General features: G+C 43.5%; 1 protein-coding gene across 1 annotated transcript in view; it reads left to right on the top strand.

Moving 5' to 3' along the window:
• CTNNAL1 (catenin alpha like 1) overlaps positions 1 to 22,166 on the top strand; it is a 126,177-nt gene that overhangs the window by 102,770 nt on the left and 1,241 nt on the right. Inside the window, 7 exon segments of the mRNA XM_090039092.1 lie at positions 1,454 to 1,491; positions 6,222 to 6,272; positions 6,392 to 6,546; positions 12,993 to 13,041; positions 14,390 to 14,446; positions 14,587 to 14,706; positions 22,026 to 22,109. Of these exon segments, the coding sequence (XP_089895218.1) occupies positions 1,454 to 1,491; positions 6,222 to 6,272; positions 6,392 to 6,546; positions 12,993 to 13,041; positions 14,390 to 14,446; positions 14,587 to 14,706; positions 22,026 to 22,109 (554 nt within the window).

Below are 22,166 nucleotides of genomic sequence, written 5' to 3'. Positions count from 1 at the left end.
CTTTTTCACCCATGTACTAATGTGCTAATGTTTGGCCCACCAGGGATGTGTATTAGTAACATAGGTGGCCAGAGCTCCTGTTTTTCTAGTAACTGATTTTTTTATTTTTGTTTCCCACTCCTGATGAAAACACAAACCTTTACAAGGCACACTATGCCAAATATAATACAGGCATTACTATTTTTAGTATGTTCTATAAATATTCTTCTCCAACTACTTTTGGAAGCCAAAATGCCACAAATGTTTATCATTGTGGCCACCTGTCTGAAAGGGTGAAGAAGTCTGTACTATCTACATTTGCATATTCTTCACCAATTGTATTTAAAAGGGAAGCATCAGAGCTTTTCTTCCATTAGTCACATTGCATGGGGAGATTGCAAAAACAATGCATATCTAGCAGTTGGCACTATTATAAAAGGTTGTCAGCCCCAGGAACCATCCAACTCCTTTTTTAGGTTACTCCTAAGAGGCATTAGAACATGTATTTTAAGGTTTGTTCCTTCCTCCCTTCATTCCCCCCCACCAGCTCTTGTGCAATCTTAGAATACCTATGGAACCTAACTTTTCAGGAAATAAAGGAAACAATAATTCTAATAAAAAGTCTATAAAATGAATTTATAAAATTGCTTTTTCTATTGTGTGCGCATGTGTGTGGGGGGCTTATTCAAAGTATAAATTATGCAGTGCAGTAAAAAGTTTTATTAATACTCATTTAGAACAAACTGCAGCACTCTGGAGTGGCTTCACTGCTGTTGAATATTGCAGCCATCCCTAACTTACGTCAACTTATTTGCACTGAACTACCATTATATAATCTACTTATGCTGAGATTTGTGCATTTGTAGACGCATGTGAACTTTAATACTATCATTACTTGTTCAGATTTTGAGACCTTCACTCTTTATCCTCCAGGAGTGGGAATGATGTGATGGTAGCTTTTATAGAAAGAGAATTACTTGCACATAATAACTCTTTGCAGGTACAGATTATCCACCCACCTTGAGAAATTTGGACTTTTATTTTTTACAGATGTTGATTTTATTTATTTAGTATACTTTTTTTGTGGGTCATCTCATTGGGTGTGTCCAGGGTGGTGGGTTTTTTTTTCCTTTTAAGTGTCTCATAGATTCCAGTGCATTTGAGGGTTGCATTGAGTCCAGGGTACTAGAGGCACTGTAAATTCATATGGATTGTACAGGGAGGGGCTTGGGCTCATCATCCAGTTAGTGCTAAAAATCTAAACAGTAGGGGAGTTACTTGCTTGTCTGTGTCTGGAAACACAAAACAAGGAGTGAAAATCCTGAGTATTCATCAAAATGAAGGAGTTGGAGGTGAGTAATTTTCTTTTATAGCATACTGAATTTATAGGAAGATGAGGGTATAACTATAAGCATGATTCCATTAATTAAAACCTGCATACAAATTTTGGTGTAAATGTGTGTGTTGTTCTTAGGAGAGAAGCGTGTGTACCTATCACTGCCCAGACCAGGGGTAAGTTTGTTTGTTTGTTTGTTTTTTGTTGTGGGAGGGGTTGTGTTTTTTCTTGGTGTAAAAGTTGCATTACATCAATTTAACTAATTGACTCCCTACCGCTGGCATGTAACGTCTTACATATTGGTGTAGCAACTAATCTGTAAAGATATGAGCAGGAAAACCTTAATAAAGCACACTTTGATTTTGTGGACCTTTGTGAATTACTGTCTTTTATGAATTAGATAATATCTTAGTAGATGGATTTTAAAAAGCCAGGGTAATTAAACTAAATCTAACATGTACTCTTATCACTTAGACCATTCTAACTTGGTTCTAATTAGTTCTAATATTTTGTAATACATTGTCTTTGTAATGAGACACTCTGGGCAAACTATCCTAATAGGACTTTTTACATATAGCAAACAGCAGCGCTCAAGCTTTTGGCCCCACAAGCCAGATGAGTAGAGCAGAGCTGGTCTGAGTCTGATCAAGTGCTGTGTGCCAGAATTGGGCCAGCTGCTCAGCACTGCCCCCTCCTACTCCTTGATGCTGAGATTGGGCCCAGGGGGCCTGGCACCACTCCCTGCCTTCCCCAGGCACTGGGATTGGGCCCAGGGGGCCTGGCACTACTCTTGCTCAGCCCTGCATGCTGGGATCAGGCACCCAATCTAGTGTATGGGGCCAGAGGCTCCCCACAAGTCCAGAAATTTGGCAGCAGGGTAGTGGTGCCACTGGCCTCTTGCCACCAGATTTCTGGATCCATGGGAAACCCTGTGGACTAGATGACACAGCGCTACAGGCCAGGGTTTGAACACCCTGGTATAAATAATCTTTGAAAAATGAAATCATTATCTTAGCTGAGCTGTTTTCCTGGTGGAGAAATACTTGCTCCTGTTCCTACAAAGGCTTTTCTGTCTCAAGTTAAATTAAGCTGTGCTTTCCAGTTCTTGCCTTGTGAAGACCATCTTTCTTGTCTGCCCTTATGAGTAACATGTTGAGAACAAATATCTAAAAATGTATATACATCTTGGTATGTGTTTAACGTAGATATCCAGATACCCCAGTGTGGACTCTTGGGCCACATCTAGACGAGCAGGGGCATGTGGTTTGTGGTGCCACAAACCACTTGCACTGAATGTTAAAACATACTGTAAATTTGAAGGGTGGTGGCAAAATTGGCTGCTGGGATTTCCCAGTAGCAAAAAACCCTCCTGGAAATGAAAGCAACACAAAGCACAGAAAACAAGTGTGTGCTGACACAAATGGAGGTCAGGCCATTCAGACCAATACTCTGGCTTCTGGCTGGGCCTTCATGCTCTCCCTACTGCTCTAGTACGCCACCAGGTAAGACTGCTGGGGCCAGCACAGGTCCTGTGCTCCAGCCTCCATCTCGCCATGGCTGAAGAGCCAGGAGGAGCTGGGCAAGGTCAGTTTGCCCATTGTTGGACAACTTGTTCTGCAGCAAAGCAGGAGCGTGAGGTGAGACTATTTGTGCTACTGTAGGCGCATGCCCCTGCTCGTCTGAATTCAGCCTTGTTCTTTTTCCTTTAATCCTCAAAAGTAGCACTTTTGTAGGAGTTTTGAAACTAGCAAAATCCCCAGTGAGGATCCAATAAAGGAAATGAAAAAGTTCTCTGAATTAAACATGCACGCACACACCCCGTCACTACTACTTAATAAAATCTTTTTCTTTTCTTCTCTTCTTGTACAAAGAAAACACAGGGGTTTTTTAAGCAAAAAGTTTCTGCAGGCAAAATAGCAGCTTTTGGGAAGGTCAGGAAACATTTGGGACTAGTATGTTATGTGCTTATTCTTTTGTTATCCCCCCCCCACCCCTTTATACTCTTCTCATTCCTGAAAGATGTCACACCCAGGCTATTAAGTTATTGAACTCCAGGGCCAACTTAAAACATACTCATTTGCCACATTAGCATTGCTTTTATATATAATATATAAAATTTTTATATTATTTTATAATATTTTTATAAAATAAAAAAAATAACCTGATCGTCTATCTATAGATGTAGATAGGTAGACGACCAGGTTATTTATATATTCTCTCTCTCTATATATATCTATATCTAGACTACCAGGATGGACCGTATTAGTCCAGTTTATTATGAGGAACACCAGTCCCAAGTACATTGACATATTTAATGAAAAGTATTATTAACAGTGATCCTAAAGGAGATAAATTTGTGACTTACTTTATGTAAACATGATAGATACTTAAGTGTCAGTGGGTCACAACCTGATTATAGGGCATAATCTTTAGCATTGTTATTCAGTAGTGTAGTTTATTTACAAGCTTTTGCAAATTATCTTAAGATGACATACCTTTATGAAAAAGACCATGACCTATCCTGGCATAAAGGCTATGTCAGGAATGACTCCAGCTATAAAACTTTCTTTCAGGCCCCTGCTCTACATTATACTTAAGGCATGATTAAACAGTTAATCTCATCTTAAATTTTAACTGAGCCACACATTAAAACAATTAATGGCATCATAAAACAAGGAATAAGTCACAAAGTTATTCCACAAAAAATGTTTAATAACTTTGTGGTTCATTTTTACAATGTGATTCATTAATTGAAGATGTGGTGAGGTCAGATGACAGGCTTCCCAGCTGTGAAGGTACACCTGATATGACCCTGCAGCTGGGAACATGGTGCATGTTAGATCAGCTGGGAACACTCACAGCTGTGAGAGCACATGGTGTGCCCCAGTAGCTGGGAGCCCAGATCAGCTGACAGGACTCCCAGCTGCAGGAGCTTGTTACTTGCTGATACAGGGGGAGCACAGGATCATGATCCCAAGCTCCCCCTGCACTGGCAGTAAAGTGTGACAAGATTTGATGCATGATCCTATAATCATGCCTCTTGCCATGATTGTAGGAAGTGTGATTGGGTGGATTGTGCATCAGATACTGTCACGGCTTTAGCTGCATGTCTGCCAAGGGCCTTAGTTAAGTCACAATTCTGTCCCGTGTCCCTGGACTACATTGGCCAGAGCGTAGCAGAAGCAATGGTTCACTGAAAACATCTGTAGATCTGACCTATTCTCAAGATGACAAACCTTGCTTTAACCAGAACAGTATTGTAATTTCGTGCCTAAACTTCTATCACCATAGTGTAGATTAACTCAGTAAATAATACGTAGATTAACTCGTAGACAAGAAACATTTTCTTAAACGCTGTTTCTTAGGTAAGTGTTAGTCCATCTGGAGGAGACCTGAGCAGGGTGCGGGGCCCAGGGCAGATCAGCCCATGCAGGGTCCTGCCCCCGCCCCAATCCCACAGGCCCTGGACCCAAAGAAGCTGCCACCGCTAGTTGGTTTTTGGGGTTTTTTTGGGGGGGCTGGATGCAGAGCTGCCGCTCTGACCAGCTCCACAGGGCCCCCCAAAACGTGAGGCCCTAGGGCAGTTGCCTGAATACAAGCCCTCTTCCCCCCAGGACAGCCGTGAGTCCATCATTCTAACATGTTATATGATATTCTTAAGCAGAGTAACTGCTAAGAATATAATAGTTACTTATTTTCAGTACTTGCATTCTTGAAAAACCTTCACTCAACAGTTTGAATATGCCTCATAATTCAAATATATAGCCCAGATCTATGCATTTATATAGGATTATTTGGAGAAAAATTGCTGTTTAAAGGCAGTGTGTTAAGTTTTGTATCCATGTGTCTAAATGACAGGAGTGTACATATACAATACATTACACGAATTCAACTTACACAGCATTCAGTATTATCCTTTTTTATGCTTTTTATTGAATCGTTTGGTAGCTGCATTGCTTCTATTTCCAGTACCTATGAAGAATCATAGCAAGTCTCTACAACTGAGATTCCTATAAATGTGCTTTGAACATGCATTCATAAAGTTTATAATAAGCATTTAGAACTTTGGCAAGAGCTACCATGTAATTCAAACAGCAGTGAGTGGCAGATTGTGGGAGGGAATTAATTTCAATAATAATCATGTGCCATTAGTGCCTAGAAACCCCAAGCAAGATTGAGGCTCCATTGTTCCCACATGCTTTACAAAATGCACGGGGTCAGATTCTGTTAACCTTGCTTACACTGAAATTCATGAATGTTCCATAAATATAAGTAAGATAACTTTGGTTAAGTAAGCAGGGGCCCAAATAACTTGTGATTAAAAAAAGGCCAAGTCCGTGGAAGGAGAGGAGCAGCAGGGCTGTGCTTCAGACTCTTACGCTAATTTCTAGTCACTGCAGTCAGTAAGGAATTGAGCAGTAGAGTCATTATGGTTGCCTTGTGTTTTTTAGGCAGGTGTCAAAAAAATTGTTCCTAGTTCAGCTAGCAAGTTAGTACCTCTCCATGGCTATAAAACCACCCCAGACGGGAAAAGACATTCGTGTGAATTTTAGCAAGTACGACTTAGTAATTACTGTTATTGCTAAGATTACAGGGGCATCATGTTGCTATATGGAGGCGAAAGGGGACGAGATCTCAAGATTGTCATAAGCCTAAAATAATAGGGCTTCATGCTATTGCCATGGGTATAAATCCCACTCCTGTGTACCACAAGGAATTTTGCATAAAAACTCCAAATAGGAAAAACTTCCTGTTGCCTGAACAGAACAATCTGATAAGGGAGCTAGAGCAACTAAAATTGTGTTCTGCAGTGTGCATTCAAATGGCTTTATATTCATTAGCTAATTAGTACAGTTGCCAGTGCCATTTTTAAAAGCTTTTTTTCTTCAAATTATTTTTGAAACAGAAGCACAATGCAAATCTGAAAGCATTAAAGCCAGTCAAACTTGATGCTGAGGTAAGATGCTTCCTTCTGTTCAGTCCTGAAACTTTTAATTATTTGTTCACATCAGTCTAATGAATGTAATAAGTAAAAAAAAAAAAAAAAAACCAATAAAAGAAGTGTGTCATTTATAGGAACAAGCAAAAATTGCCAAACTTGGAGTAGAACTGCATTTGCTCACTTCGGATATAGACTCGAAGACAGAGAAATGGGAGGACCAGGAAAACGAGATTGTGCGATATGGGCAAAGCATGTCCAGCATGGCCTACTCCATGTACTTATTTACCAGGTAATTACTCTGAATGCAGTAGGGGAAAAAAGTGTTCATAGTGTACAGGGATCAGAGAAACCTTTTGTTTTAGAGAGTGCTGGAACATTTCAGAGGGGTATGTAATTAATACTCATCTATGTGCTTCCTAATTTAGTATTCTAACATGATTACTTTATCAATTTATAGTCTGGTTGACTTCTTGGTACTGGATACTGTTTTCTTGGCATGCGGTTCTCTTAGATCCTCCTGGGAAAGATTTCTTAAAGGAATATAAAAGTTAAGATTTTTCATAGCCTCTGAGATGCTGAAAGAAGAGCTGGAGGGGGAGTCCTTATCTCCACCAAGGACTTGATCCTGGAGTTTATTTAGTCCTTTCTTTAGCAAACCATTAAGAAGTCAGACCTTCATTTCACAAGGTGTAGTGAGTGTCTCTGTTTTTCTCCTGGAGCTCAGCTGGTGCAAGGAATGTGGAGGTTCAAATACTTTCTCTCCCCAAGGAGACTTGAACCTACATTGCCCAACTTTAATGTAAGTATCCTGCTCACTGGGCAGTGTGGTAAAGTTGTTGAATTCTGCATGCAATATTGCAGTATTCATTGGGTCAGAGAGTGACTAGGCCAGTGACTCACCGGGGTTCCATTCCCTGCTCCAGTAAATATTTGGGTATTTCATACCAAGTAGAACAGGCTCAGGAGGTCTGGTATGGCCTAATGACCTAATGAGGAGGGCACTCTTCTGGAAGGTGAGAGAGATACTGGTTCAGTTCCTCTCAGCTAAAAGAGGAGTAAAAACATGGGTGTCCCACCTCCCGCATGAACTGGTACCTACCAAATGCACGATTTCATAGATTTCACAGAAATCGTGTAATTGGCAGTTTCCCACGAAATAGCCAGTTCCCTGTGAAAAAGCACGGGGAACTGGCCATGTTCAAAAAGCTGTTTCCCGGAAGGGTGGGTAGCTAGCTTTTCACTTGGGGAACTGTTTAATTGCCACACTTAAGCTGTTTGTCTACTCAGTATAAATCACCCTCCCTCCTTGAAGAGAGTGATAATTACTGAATTAACAAGCCAGGCAGCTCCAGCTAGGGCTTTCAATCAATGCCTGGAAGGGATGGGACTTGTGGTGCCCCTCAGCCAATCAGAGGCATGAGGTGAGGTGGGGGGTGCTCTGCTCCCCACCCTCCAGGGATTCCTCCCTTCTAAATCACCTGTTCAACTTTCTCTCTGCTTGAGCCAGGATCACATCCAGCTGATATGCAAGGCCCTGTCATTGCAGGAATCAAAGCAAATGCACTCAACTTTCCCTACCCATTTTTTTTTCAGAGACCCTTCTTACAAGAAGCTGTAGGAAGTAGGGGTGCACAGATGGAGATTTTTGGAACCAATACCAATAGCTGATATTTAATGAGGTGTATCAGCCATTACCGATCCAATTTCTGATGCAGTTGCCTCCAGCTGGTAAGTCTGGTGTGGTGGGAGGGGGGATGGAAGGGGCATGGGGAGCAGATCAATGCCCCCCACAGTGAGGGTGGGAGCAGGGGCAGGCACTGCGCTGGGGGTGGGGCCACGGCTCATGGGAGAGGAGAGGGCGGCTCCTGCCACAGCTTGCATCAGGGGAGGGGCGCACGGTGTGTGCCCACCAGATCTGTGCTGCATGGTGGGCTGCAGCCAGGACTGCGTAGGCCTCTCTTTGGCAGGGGCTGGGCTCAACATGGGTGCCAGCAGTGCTGGGAGGATGCTGCATCCACACAAGTTTTGCTGCCACTCCACCCCCAGTGGTGCTGGGGCTGGGCCGGGCACCTGGCGGTGGCAGCACTGGGAGCAGAGTGGCAGTAAAATGTGTGCTGGATGCTGCATCCCAGCGCCACTGGCACCCACTCCGAGCCCAGTCCCTGCTGAGAAGAGCCCCGCACAGCCCTAGCTGCTGCCCACCCCACCCCACCCCACGCAGATCTGGGGGAGGGGGGACATGATTCCCCCTGGTGCCATCCCAGGTGCAAGCAGCAGCAAGAGCTGCCTCCCTTCCCCCCCACGAGCCGAGGCTCTGGGTATCCCCCTCCCTCACTGTGGGGGCATTTATCAGCCTCCTCACCACTCCCCTTCCTTCCCTCTTCCCCTTCCACCACAACAGACTTAACAGCTGGAGGCAGTTCTCCAAGTTGCCAGCTGCGCTTCTCACCGCCTAAGTGCTGTGGTGTGGCTGTGCACATCACGGGCATTTATTGGCCAAATTATTGGCTGATATCCAACACAGCCAGTTTTTTCTTTATATCGGTCTGAATTATTTGTACCCATCTAAATCAGACGGATGTATCAGTGCACCTCTAGTAGGAAGGCAATCTACAGCAGTTATTTCCTGGTTCTAAAAGTGAAAGGTGATCACTCTTGGACCTAAGAAAGTTAACTCTGCATATTTGCAAGCTCAACTTTACAGTGGTTACACTAGCAACAACCATTCCATCTTTGCAGCAAGAGAATGGATTATATCACTTAATTTAAAGGATGTCATTTCCATAATTGTATGACGTTCACACAGACAGTGGCTTCATGGTCTGGGGGGCAGGACCATTACTGCTATGTAGTCCTCCTTTTGGGTGTCTCCAAGGTTCTTCACAAAGGTCATCTCAGTGGACCTGTGCATGACTGCATCTCCAGAGGCAAGGAAGCACAGTTTCTCCCTCTGTATAGCCTTCCTTTGGTGTTTTCAGGGCCATGGCAAACAATGCCATCTCCATTTCTTAAGTAAACCAACAGTAGGGTACCAATCTTGCACAAACAAGAGTTATTACATTGTATTTCTATTCATCACAGAAAGATAAAAAATGTGGTTCTTCATTCAGTGTTTGCAGAATGGGTTATCTGAGAATAAACTTATTTGCAGCTAAAGCTGCTGTTAGAATAAGGTTGGGGACATCACCATCTGCAGGAGGGGCTTCACTAGATGTATCAAGTTTTGCAGTTAATGCTACTTGAGCTGTCCCTCAAGGAAAAGTCCATTATTCCATGTATCCTAGACTAGCTTTAAGGATTCATCCAAAGTTTTCGTTAAAGATTTTCTATTCTACCTCAGTCTGCAGAACACTCTGCCAGTCTCTTCCCAAAGCACCATTCTTCTCAGGCAAAAGATTCCTTGCACTTGCTCATTGTGGAAGGGTTTTTAGCTTATTACTTACACAGGGCTGACCCTCTCTAAGTCCCCACAGCTCTTTTTAGAAGCAACAGAAATATCTAAAAACAAGACGGTTTCAGCTGAGAAGTTATCTTATTGGATCTTAAGCCATGTAAAGCTGTGTTACTAGTCATTTGAGCTCAAGCTGCACCCAGAGCCCTATCTGCACTGGCTCCATAAATGGTCTCTGCAAAGCAACCACATGGGATCCAGTCCATACCTTCACCAAACATCTTGGAATCATAGAAAAGTAGGATTGGAAGAATCTCAGGAGGCCTTCTAGGCTGACTTGTTGCTCAGGGCAGGATCAGCCCTACCAAAAGCATTCTAGACAAATGTGTCTAGCTGCTTCTTTAACTTCAGGAGCAACCCTCATGCCCAACCGCCATGAATGGTGATGAGCAAAAGCCAGAAGCATGAGATAACCAAATACTTTCCACTGTGCGCTGCAACCTGAACACTGCAAACAAGTTCATGCATCACATACCTTGACTAAAGGGTCAGAGCTCCCTTTTCATACTATGCCCCACATAAATCTATCCTAGCTTTCTTAATCTTCTTTCATAATGAAGCTGGTTGTGGAATTCTGCTTCGTTCTCCTGCTTCTGAGCATGGTCCTCCAATTTCCACCTCCTATGGGCTGAAGAGCTCTTCTCATGGTCTCTGAGTGGTATTCTAGGAGGTCTCTGGGGTATGTGTGGAAGGAGGGAAATTCCTAGGCTTTCTAGCTGTTGCTTTTCACAGCATACTGAAGCTGTGTTGGAGGCTTCAGGAAGTGGTATTGTATTTGCAACTGTTTTCCAGTCGTTATTCAAAATAAATATCCTTAGGCAACTCTCAGACCCACTGTTAGGACACTGCTGTAGAATCACCCATAAGTGAGACTCTGAATGTGGAGTTATCCAGAAGAGAAAAGGAAGTTACCCTAACTGAACTTCTTTAACATGAATTGTCCACATACATATCAGAAGCCTGCATTCAGTCCTCTTTGCAGTTGAGCTCTACAAGGCTTTGCAGTTGAGAGGAGCAGAAAGAGCACGCTGCCCTTTATCCCTTTGGTGGGCTGTGCCGGGGAGTACTAGGGGTTAGGGCAGAGCACACATTAACATGCTGCTAAGGCAAAAAAACTGACGTCGGGCATGCAGGGACTGAGCCTGTTCAGAAGCAAGAATGTGCATATGGGCAATACATCTTGATTAACTCCAGTTACTGGTAAGTAACTTCCTTTTTTCCTTCATTAAAATCTTAATATAGCTATATTCCAGCAGTCACAGTAGTAAAAGCTACAATTAAGGGCTTTTATAACAATTTTTCATTTTGTGCATAAGCATCTCAGCACAGAATTGATTGCTTCAGCTGGGGTGTTGTAGGAGAAAAGGCTTCTCTGCCATTTAAATATTGAAACCACTTTTTTAACATCTTAAGGTTCTGCTTGCTGATAAAAATACAAACAAAAATCCTTCCAAACTTTACACTCTAAAGGGTATTTAAATATAATTTCCCTTTTCAAGTGGTGGTGGGAAGTATTGGGGGTGGATTGAAAAACATTGAAACATTTGGAACAAGCAGAAATCAACTAGACTATCAAAAACATAAATGTTGTGCTCTATTTATGATGTTGGCTGAGTGTGTTGTTTAACTATATAACAGTTACAGTCCTAATTTGTTCATTGTTTCCACTATATCACGTATCGGTTATCTGCATATTGGTTAAGTGCATAGAAAATTTTATGCTCCACTGTCTCCTTCGTAGTGTAATTATACTCTGCTTTGCTATGTTAAAAAAGGTGGAGAAGTACCTCTCAAAGGGAAACTGTTAAAAACCTTGAAAATGAGGAGATCTAGTCATTCTCAGGGTTGTTCTATCCTGTCACTTGCAAGTTTTCTATAAACAGCCTTAACATTGAGTACTAGAAGCTGTGAAAATGCACCCTCAGCAAGTTTGCAGATGACACTAAGCTGGGGGGAGCAGTAGATACGCTAGAGGGTAGGGCTAGGATTCAGAGTGACCTAGACAAATTGGGCTAAAAGGAATCTCATGAGGTTCAACAAGGACAAGTGCAAAATCTTGCACTTAGGATAGAATGATCCCATGCACCAGTACAGGCTGGGGCAGACTGGCTGGGCAGTAGCTCTGTAGAAGAGGGCCTGGGGATTACAGCAGACAATAAGCTGAATATAAGCCAGCAGTGTGCCCTTGTTACCAAGAAGGCTAAAGGCATACTGGGCTACATTTGGTAGGTGTGTTGCCAGCAGGTCCAGGAAAGTGATTGTTTTTCTATATTCAGCACTGGTGAGGCCACATCTGGAGTATTGTGTTCAGTTTTGGGCACCCCACTACAGAAAAGATGTGGACAAATCAGAGAGAGTCCAGCGGAGGGCAACAAAAATGGTGGGTGCTGGGGCACATGACTTAAGAGGACAGGCTGAGGGAACTGGGCTTGTACTATAGAGAAGAGAAGACTGAGGGGGGACTTAATAGCAGCCTTCAACCATCTGAAGGGAGGTTCAAAAGAGGATGGAGCTAGACTGTTCTCAGTGGTGACAGATGATGGAGCTAGGAGCAATGATCTCAAGTTGCAGCAAGGGAAGGTTAGGGTAGATATTAGGAAGAATTTTTACTAGGAGGGTAGTAAAACACTGGAGCAGGCTACCCAGAGAGGTGGTGGAATCTCCATCCTTGGAAGTTTTCAAGACCTGACTAGGCAAAGTTTTGACTGGGATGATCTAGTTGGGGATGGTCCTGCTTTGCGCTGGGGGTTGGACTAGATGACCTCCCGAGTTCCCTTCCAACCGTAACTCTCTATGATTCTATGAAAATGAGTGGAGATTTGAGATGGGTAATAACACAGCATTGACAGGGTGGTGTACTTAATGAGCACTGTTTGCATTGGATTTGGACAAGTGCTTATTCTGTGTAAGAGCATCACTGTTTGACAGTCCCAAGGCCATGGAGTTGTATGGAGTTCACTGTCCAATGTTAATATTATGAAAATTGTTAACTTTTGCTTTCTCCGACCTTTTTTTGTTTAAATATTTAACTCAAATGTTGCATTAATGTATATGTTATATATTTAAGATAATATTTACTTGAAGCAAATAACCAGATTGACTCTATGTAATAGCTAATTTTGGCAAAGTTTTAATAGGAGGAAATATTTAATATAATATGTAACATTTGAAAATGACAAGTCCTCTACGGCCCTTGATCTACATACATGCATTTCATACAGGGCCAGACATACTGGCATAATTTCATCTGCTACTTAATCTTATGTATCTGTTGTTACTTTCAGAGGAGAAGGGCTGCTGAAAACTACTCAGGATTTATTTCATCAAGCAGAGGTGAGAAAATAGGAGTTAGTGAATTGTCTGAGATGCTATCAGTGATCGGTTTGTAATTACACTACTTAACATCAAAATTGCAGAGCAATTTAAAGTTATGTAACTGAAATGTTTATTATTAAAAGTTCACAGAGACTGTAAAGCAGTATTTTTCTTGAATACCAACGTTCTTGGACACTTTTACACATGCCCCAGAGGTTGCGGGGGGGGGTTGTGCTTTAATTAGAATGGCTCCAAGAGCCACTCTAGTAAGCACCAGTGTCTCGTGTATCAGCATCCCCACACTTCAAAATGGTGGCTGTGGTGCTTGAACTAAAGCTCATTCAAGCTTTAGTTCAAGTGTCCCTGCTGCCATTTTGAAGCATGGGGATGTTGATACACAAGGCGCAGGAGGCTGCTGGAGCGTGGTAATTACCACGCTCCAGCAGACTGTTAATCAAGTTTGCTCCTACGCATTGTAATTGCACTATGTCAGAGCAGGCTCCATGCTCATGTACAGGCACCCCTTGTGTTCAGATATTAGCTGGGAGGGTCTACTACTAAAATATTAATACAGTGTTCATAAAACATTGACATTCTAAAATGAAAAAAATGAGTTGACAGTGTGTCAGATTTAGTACAAATGAGGTTGCCAGTGAATTCTTGTTCGTTACAATTAATAGATTTATTAAAACCATCTTCTTTATAACTCTGCCTTTACTTGCAGGGAGGCAGGGACAAAGAAAATGATGGGTGGGGGTGAGAGAAGCTCGTTCAAGGACCCTGCCTTCTCTTTGCAAGCTCAAGCATAGGCTTCTGCTGTGTGCTGCTCAGTTGAGTCGGGACATAGCTTAGTCATGTTCTGTCCTGCCCTAAACAGTTGCATTTGCTGTCTTTTGATGCAGGAGGAGGGAAGCAGAAGAGTTTAAATATTAGAAAGAAAAGATGAGAAACCAAGCAAGGGAAGATTTTTGGGATGGGGGGCTGCAGCATCAAGAATAGTATGTGGGGACAAGGAAAATAGGTGTCCATCATCACATTTTTGCAGAGGGCTGCAGCACAAAAAGAGTTGGGAACCTCTGAGTTAAAAAGACATTGCTCTTTGTGTATGCTCTGAATCATCAGAGAGCTTTTAAAATGTATCAGTGAATGTCAATTTGAAACCTACCCTGTCATTGCAAAACTCACTACAGAATGCAAGCCAATGTGTATAATTTTACACATTACTAAAGTGTCAGAAATTTTCCCTGTCTTTTTATTTTCTAGCATTTTGCTTCCCATATGTCTTCTGCTAAGTAGTACTCTGTTCTTGAAACTGTCACTGCATTTGTAAAAATAACTCTTTTATTTTTGTTCCACTTTGTTCCAGATTTTTGCTACAGAGGCCACAAAGCTTGTTTCAACTCTCCATGCCTTTTCTAATCAGGTAATACATGACCCGTAATCATTTGCTTCCTCACATTATTACTTGTGCTTGCTTAGAAGCCTATGGTCATTTTATCTCTGACATGTAGGTGATTTTCTTTGTGATGCTGAATGGCTCTAATGTCCTGAACTGTATTTCAGCTAGAAGATGATGACAAGCCTTTGCTTCTGTTGGAGATTGACAGGCTAATACCTGTATGCCAGCAGCTCCAGATAACAGCTAAAACCACTGCTCAGGGAAAAAATGCTACTTTTATAAAGGTAAAATTTTTTTAAAAAATATTTCAGTATTCTAGGGAAAGCAGCCAAGCCTTATTCTGAAATCCCGTTACTTGCCTGTTTCAGCTCTTGTTTCTGAGTGGAAAAAGAACTTGGGATCTAACAGATGTCCGGTATAGGGTATTTTTTCTTGTATCATAAAACAGCCACAAGTACTGACAACATTGCAGAGTTTTCTGAAGCAAGGTAAAGTTTTATAATTTCTTTCTCCCACTGTTGCCTCAGTTTTGCTCTGTTGTAGCCAGGAGGAAGAAGGAGGTGGGAGTTACTCCCACTTCTCTTTCCTGACTAGACTATTTTGCTTAAATTTTAGATCTGAATAGCCAGGATATCCAGGCAGAGACTAGTAATTTCTCCTCTTGAAGAGAACCATTTTGTCCATTGGCTCCAGAGACTTGTCCTAGTTGTTAACAGGAGAGGAATTTCTTTAGAAATGGGTCATCACTCCTTGCCTCCATTTTCCCTGTGATTACTTGGCACCATCCTTCTGCTAGGCTTTTCCTCTCCAACAGTGAAAGCCTTCACTGAAACTCAGATTTGCTTCTGTAAGAAAATGATAAGGTGGGAGCGAGAGAAGCTGAATATGTTGCCTCCTTTGCCCAGATTCAGAATTGGCTCTCATTCTAGCTAATGACGGTCAGTCATTGACATAGTTGCATTTGTGTTAACCAGGGGTGTCAAACATACAGCCAGCAGGGCTCATTGCCATGAGTGCTGGAGCTCCTGCAGCAGCAGTGTTAATCCCTCCAGCTGCTGGAGCTGCTATTTGGGCATGGCTCTGGAACGCAGGGAGTTATCACTGTTAAAATCAGGCTTTTTAGTTGCCCCAGCATAGATCAACTCAGGGGAAAAGGGGGCAGGGAGAGCAGCAGTGGCATTAACTCCCGGGGTTTCAGACCTGCACTGGAGTAGCAGCTTCAACAGCTATGGGCAATACTGCTGCTCATGAGTTGTCCAGCCCATGGAAAATTCTGCAGTCCAGATTTGGCCCTTATGACCCAAATGAGTTTGACATCCCTGCTGTAAACCGTAAGTGTGGACTCTGGAGAGTTGCACTGATGAAACTTAGCCCTGCTAAAAACTGCAATGAACTCCACTCATAGATTGTGGTTCTTTTGTACTCTGGAGATTTGCAGTGGCCTAGTTATGTATTTATGCTGCCAAATTTACAGTGCAGTGAGGGTCTTAGAAAGCCAGGTGCTACTGAAGGAAAAAAATATTTGGCCATTTTTTCTGAAACTCTTTCTCTTTGAGGCTTGAGTGCACCTCACCCTATAGACTTTTAGGAGTATTTGCCTGACAGCTTGCACAGAAGCCTGACTCAGAGCCTTTGCCAGCAGTTCTTAAGTAAACAGTGACAAATCATTTTGTTAAGGATAAGTTTTCCCATAGTCCTCATCAGTTTAATTTGCAAGACTTAGACATATTCCATAGGAAGAGGATAATTAATAAATTGCTTTCCCTTAATTCTTCTTCCTGTAACCTGGGATATGGGTACTTGAATGGGTAGACCACTGATAAAAGGGACAGAAATCAGATCTACAGATTGACTTTTATTTATTGTACCCAGAGCATAAGCCATATACTTAACATTTTTCTGTCTGGCTGCCAGGGACAGTGAAGTGCCATTCTCGCCCACGCTCTTACTAAGAAGATCTGACACGGGGAAGGATGACATACACTGGCAGCAGATCCCTAATCTAGGTTCCTGTGTTTTCCCATTTAGCTTCCAGGCAACCCTCTGTACTGTAATGTCCTGCATACAGGGTGCCCTGAAATGAGAAGCACACCTTGTTTTTTGGAAGGCAGAATGAAGAAAATAAGGTCTTTCCTTATAACGAGTCACTGAGTAGCAGCAGCTAGGGAGCTGAGCTTGCTTGTTCACTGCTCTCGTCCCTGTGGTTTGCACACACATTTCACTTTCATGCTTGCCCAACAAGCAGCAGAAGCTGCTGTTACTGTATTGTCATGGTTCTCTGACCTTTGGAAACCAGTTCAGACAAGTTTTCCTGTAGTCTAGGGAGATAGCCATTAATAAAGATAGACTGTCCTTATGAAACTGCCATTTCTAAGTGGGAAAAAGACTTTTCTTTTCCCTTGTTGGTCTGCAATATCCCCATCTCAACTCTTACCTGTTCAGTCTTACTTCACCATCACAAAGCCATCCTCACTGACACAAATCTAGCATCAGATTTTCTAATGTTCTGCTGCGAAAACAAATACATGGTTACTGTGTCCACCACATAAGGCTACATCTGTTGGTCATCTAAGTCTGCAAACACTGCCAGGGCAGCAACACTTTCTACTGGCAAATGCGGAGAAGGGGCTGTGTCACTTTGTGAGAGGAATGGGAAGTGCTGCTCTGCTCATCTGCACCATTTGAGGCCTGCTCTTCATCCCATGGTGATTACTTGCTCTTAACCTGAAGGTTTTTTCCTCAGGGACATTTGATACTATTTCCTGTCTCCTGCTTTTCATAATGTTCTGTCTTGTGAAGGGCTTATTTTGAGTCAGACACTCGTACACAGTTCTCCTGGTTTCAGGATGCATTATTCACCCAGACGAAGCAAGGCATCTGTCACTTGCTTAAATCCAGAACCAGGAAGGAGAGGAAGATATCAGAGCAACACCCTTTGTCATGGGTTGGACCTCTGATTTGAGTACCTTAAACTCTTGGCATTATGTTTCATCCACTGGATCATCCAGCAGGATCCTCATTTTACCTGCTCCCTCCCACTGAAAGCCTTCTGCGTCCTTTGCATCCCACAAGGACTGAGTGGACTCCAGGATCAAGTTCCAAAACTTTCCAGCCTTGTGGGCTCTGTGGAAGTTTAGGTTCATTTGCAAACGGAGGTTGGCAAAATTTATGTCAGTTAGTCCACCTTTATGGCTGGGAATGGACTTGGATATCTTCATTTATAGGATACTTATTTCTGTATCACCACAAGGTTCTTGGATGAATGTTATGTATCTGTTTATCATGGGGAAAGACCATTACCTCTGGACAGTCAACCTTTCTGGCAACCTGAGAGTCTTTTCCGAGGGTCTTTCAGCAATGACAGCATATCTGAGAAAGCAGGGGACTATTTTTTTTCCCCAGTCTAGACAACTGACTCATAAAAGTGGCTGCTGCAGTAGAGGTTCCTGAGAAACTTCAAGTCAAACTGCAATATTTCCAGATTCTGGGCCCAATTACCAGGGAGGACTATACTGCAGTTGCTCGGGGCTGCAGGGGGGCAGTCAGGTAGGCCAAGGTGGAGATGGAACCGGGACTGGCTTCCTGGATCAAGGACAACAAGAAGTCCTTTTTTAAAAACACAGGGGGCAAAAAGAAGGTTCCAGGTAATGTGGGGCCCCTGCAGGACACGCTAGGAAATTTGGTCGTCACACCAGACGACAAAGCCAGCATATTTAACAATTTCTTTGCCTCCATTTTTCTGAGCAGGGACTGGAAAAGCCACCCCCCCTGCTGGGTCCCCCTTAGACCCCAGGGGAGGCGCACCTAGGCCAAGGGTCAGGGAGGATCTAGTCAGGGCACTTCTGGAGGGACTGGATGTATTCAAATCAGCTGGTCCAGGCAATCTACACCCCCGAGTACTGAGGGAATTGGCTGAGGTCATTGCAGGACCCCTGGCACGGCTTTACGAGCAGTCATGGTGCTCGGGTGTGGTGCCAGAGGACTGGAAGAGAGCCAATGTGGTTCCCATCTTCAAAAAGGGAGGAAGGAGGACGCGGGAAACTATAGGCCAGTTGGTCTTATCTCAATCCTGGGTAAGCTTTTTGAGAAAATTATTCTGGCACATGCCCACGAGGGGCCAGCGGGGGAGTTTATGCTTCGGGGCAATCAATGCGGGTTCATTAGCAGCAGGACCTGTCAGACCAACCTGGTGGCCTTCTACAACCAGATCACCAAATCCTTAGATGCAGGGGTAGCAGTGGACATAGTCTTCCTGGACTTTCAGAAGGCCTTCGACACCGTCTCCCACCCCGTTCTCATTAAGAAACTGGGGGACTGTGGTGTCAGCACCCACACAGTCAATTGGGTCACCAACTGGCTGGAGGGCCGCACCCAGACAGTGGTGGTGGACTGGTCATTTTCAGCATGGAAGGATGTGGGCAGTGGGGTCCCCCAGGGCTCGGTCCTCAGGCCCGCACTGTTCAACATCTTCATCAGTGACTTGGACGAGGGGTAAAAAGCACCCTGTTCAAATTTGCTGACATTAAGATGTGGGGGGATGTAGGTGCACTAGAAGGGAGGAATAGGCTGCAATCGGACCTAGAAAGGTTACAGGGGTGGGCGGATGAGAATGGGATGGGATTCAACACTGACAAGTGCAAGGTGATGCACCTGGGGAGGAACAACCGGCACCATACCTACAGGTTGGGGAACTCCCTTCTTGTCAGTACAGAGGCAGAAAAGTATCTTGGAGTCATCATTGATGCCAAAATGAACATGGGCCGGCAGTGTGGGGAGGCAGTTAGGAAGGCCAACTGCACCTTGTCGTGCATCCACAGACGCATCTTGAGCAAGTCCAAGGTGATCCTCCCCCTCTATGCAGCACTAGTCAGGCCGCAGCTGGAGTACTGCGTCCAGTTCTGGGCGCCGCACTTCAAGAGGGATGTGGACAGCATGGAGAGGGTCCAGAGGAGGGCTACTCGCATGACCAGGGGGCAGCAGGGCAGGCCCTATGAGGAGGGGCTACAGGACCTGAACCTGTTCAGCCTCCACAAGAGAAGGCTGAGGGGGGATCTAGTGGGCTGTTATAAACTAGTCAGAGGGGACCAGCAGACACTGGGGGAGTCCCTGTTCCCCCGAGCACTACCAGGAGTGACCAGGAATAACGGTCACAAGCTGGCAGAGGGTAGGTTTAGGCTAGATATCAGGAGGCGCTACTTCACAGTCAGGGCGGCTAAGATCTGGAACCAGCTTCCAAGAGAAGTGGTGCTGGCTCCTACCCTGGGGGTCTTTAAGAGGAGGCTAGATGAACACCTTTCTGGGGCTGTTTGACCACAGTACTCTTTCTCGCCATGGCAAGGGGTCGGACTTGATGATCTGCTCAGGTCCCTTCAACCCTAGAAACTATGAAGCTATAATCAAGCACCAGAAGCTAGACTTGCTTGCCAGGCCAGGTGTTTGATTTCATAGCAGCCACTCTGGTTTCTGTCAGCAAGGGCATATCTTTCATGGATCCATTTATCATCCTTAAATGAATTTATCTTCGCTGGCTGAGGTGCCCTCCAACAAGTGAGGACTTCCCCTGTCCTGTTTAGCCACTTGTCATCTTTCACCTTCATGATGCGCCATGCTAGACTTAACCTCAAGGACATACTGGACTACTTATGCCTGAGGCAAAAATCCACTGGGAATGAGGGTGAAAACATCCAGTGGGGGAAGGGTCTGGGGAATGTGTGCCAGGGGGTGCCCTTTCTTCTGACACCCCCTACTCGTATCCTTGGTGATGGATGCCTTTCAGCTTGGATGAGAAGAGTAGTATATGTAACCTGCAGGCGCAGGGTCTGTGGCCACCAAAAGAAACACCGTATAAGGATCTTGGAACCTGGGGGGATATAGACAGCACGATGAGTGTTTCTCCATAGCTTGCTTAACACAGCAAAATGATATTTGAGGTATACGCTTTCTTTTCGTATTTGCCAGGTGATTTTCAGGGAAAAGAGAAGAACTATTGAAGACGAGGGCAATACCAGCATAAAATAGTGAATGGTGATAAACTGGTTCTGATAAATTTAGACTGGAAAGTAGATGATTTCTAGTAACTAGAAGATTGGTCTTTCAAACAATGTAGTGGGAGGAAAGAACGTACATTTCTTTTAGATGGAACTCAAGTTACAAGGAAGGATGGTATGAGATGCTAAGGGGATTGTGGGATCAATAATAATTGATTTTGGAATACACATTTAAGTGTTTGTATTCCTCATGTTGGGTCAAGAGGTAAGTCCTTTCTCTGTGCTGTAGCTGTCTGGTAATTGTATGCATCAGGGCTTCTGCTAGCTTCCCCCTTGTGAATGCTTTACAGGTTTCAGGAGCAGGCTTAATTGTGGCTAGTGTTTGGCAGGTCTTGGCCTTCTGGTCAAACTGATTGCCGGATTTGGAATTGGGAAGCAATATTTCCCAGACCAGCTGCCAAGCTGGGGAGAAGGGAGAATTGCCTTCCTCTGTAGTGTGGAGCATGGTCCTGTTCCTAGGACCCTCTCCTCTGTGCACACAATAACAAGATCACTTATCTGCCATTGTAGCAACATGATATTAGTGGTGCTTTTGTCCCACCTGCTTTTTACCTATAGCTTGTTGTATGATAGTTTGGAGGGGTGGGGAGGGTGGTTGGTTTTGTCTTATTTTCATAACATGGCACTTTGTAGCTGGCATATGAGTTGTTGGAGCAGATGATTTTTAGGACACTCTGGATAAATGCTTGCAAATGCAGAGGATGGAACTTGAAAGCCTGAGGCAACCCTTTTATTCCTGTATTTCTGAACTGCCATCACAATCCACAGAATCCAGGATCATCCATGGAAAATCTGAGGTCAATTTTCTGCAGAGTACATGGAGCTTTGTGTCCCCTTTACAGTTTATTTTAAAATGAAATTAAGTTTTACTGTGCCCCCCCTCTAGCTGTTACTTCTCAGAGCACTACTTATTTTTTTAGGACAATACAAAGGTTAATGTTATAAGAAGGGAAAGCACAGGAATTTTTTTGTAAAAACCTATTTACTGAACCTTACTGCCAAAATCATCAATAGTGAAATTAAATTTCACTATTGGTATTATTCATCTCTGTAGTTCCAGAATATCATCTAGACAAGTGCTTTCAGTTGTTGGTCCCTCTTTGTCTAGATACTTTGGTAAAACTCTTCACTGGAGTAAAATCTAGACCTTCCTGTGGGGCCAGAATAGGGCACAGCTCTTTCCCAAACCATTTACAGAACCAGCTACAAGACAAAGTATACCTGGTAGAGAGGATTCAAATGATGCGTATACTGAATGGTACTCTTGATCTGACTGGGTATATGAAACAAAAGTGGGGAAAAAACATACCCTCACTTCCAAGTAACCTTATATTTTCTCCACCTTGCTGAAAGAGCTAACGTTTCACTTTCCAGTATACTGGGAAAATGTTGTGAAGGACAAGCAGAGTTGGTTCAAGCTGAAGTGTAAGAGGACCCTCACTACCAGCAGATGTTAGAAGGAAGGGGAGAGTTAATATCTCTTACTTAAATGTGAACTGTTTTCCTGTTAATTCTATTTTGTCTAAGTACATTCTTTCCCAATCTTTTTTGTTTAGGTGGATGCATGTATCCAGAAAACAACGGTTGTGATGACTATATTGTCCCAAATTCTTCCACTTTGCTACAAGTTACTGAGAAAGGTGAGTTAATGATCCCTATTGAAGAATGGGGACAAATGCAACCACCCGGGCTGTGTC

Source organism: Crocodylus siamensis, chromosome 3, assembly GCF_052110815.1.
Source record: "Crocodylus siamensis isolate JL-2025a chromosome 3, ASM5211081v1, whole genome shotgun sequence".
Classification (NCBI taxonomy): domain Eukaryota; kingdom Metazoa; phylum Chordata; order Crocodylia; family Crocodylidae; genus Crocodylus; species Crocodylus siamensis.
The sequence above is the reverse complement of the archived record's forward strand: the minus strand, read 5'-3'. Positions and strand labels throughout refer to the sequence as shown.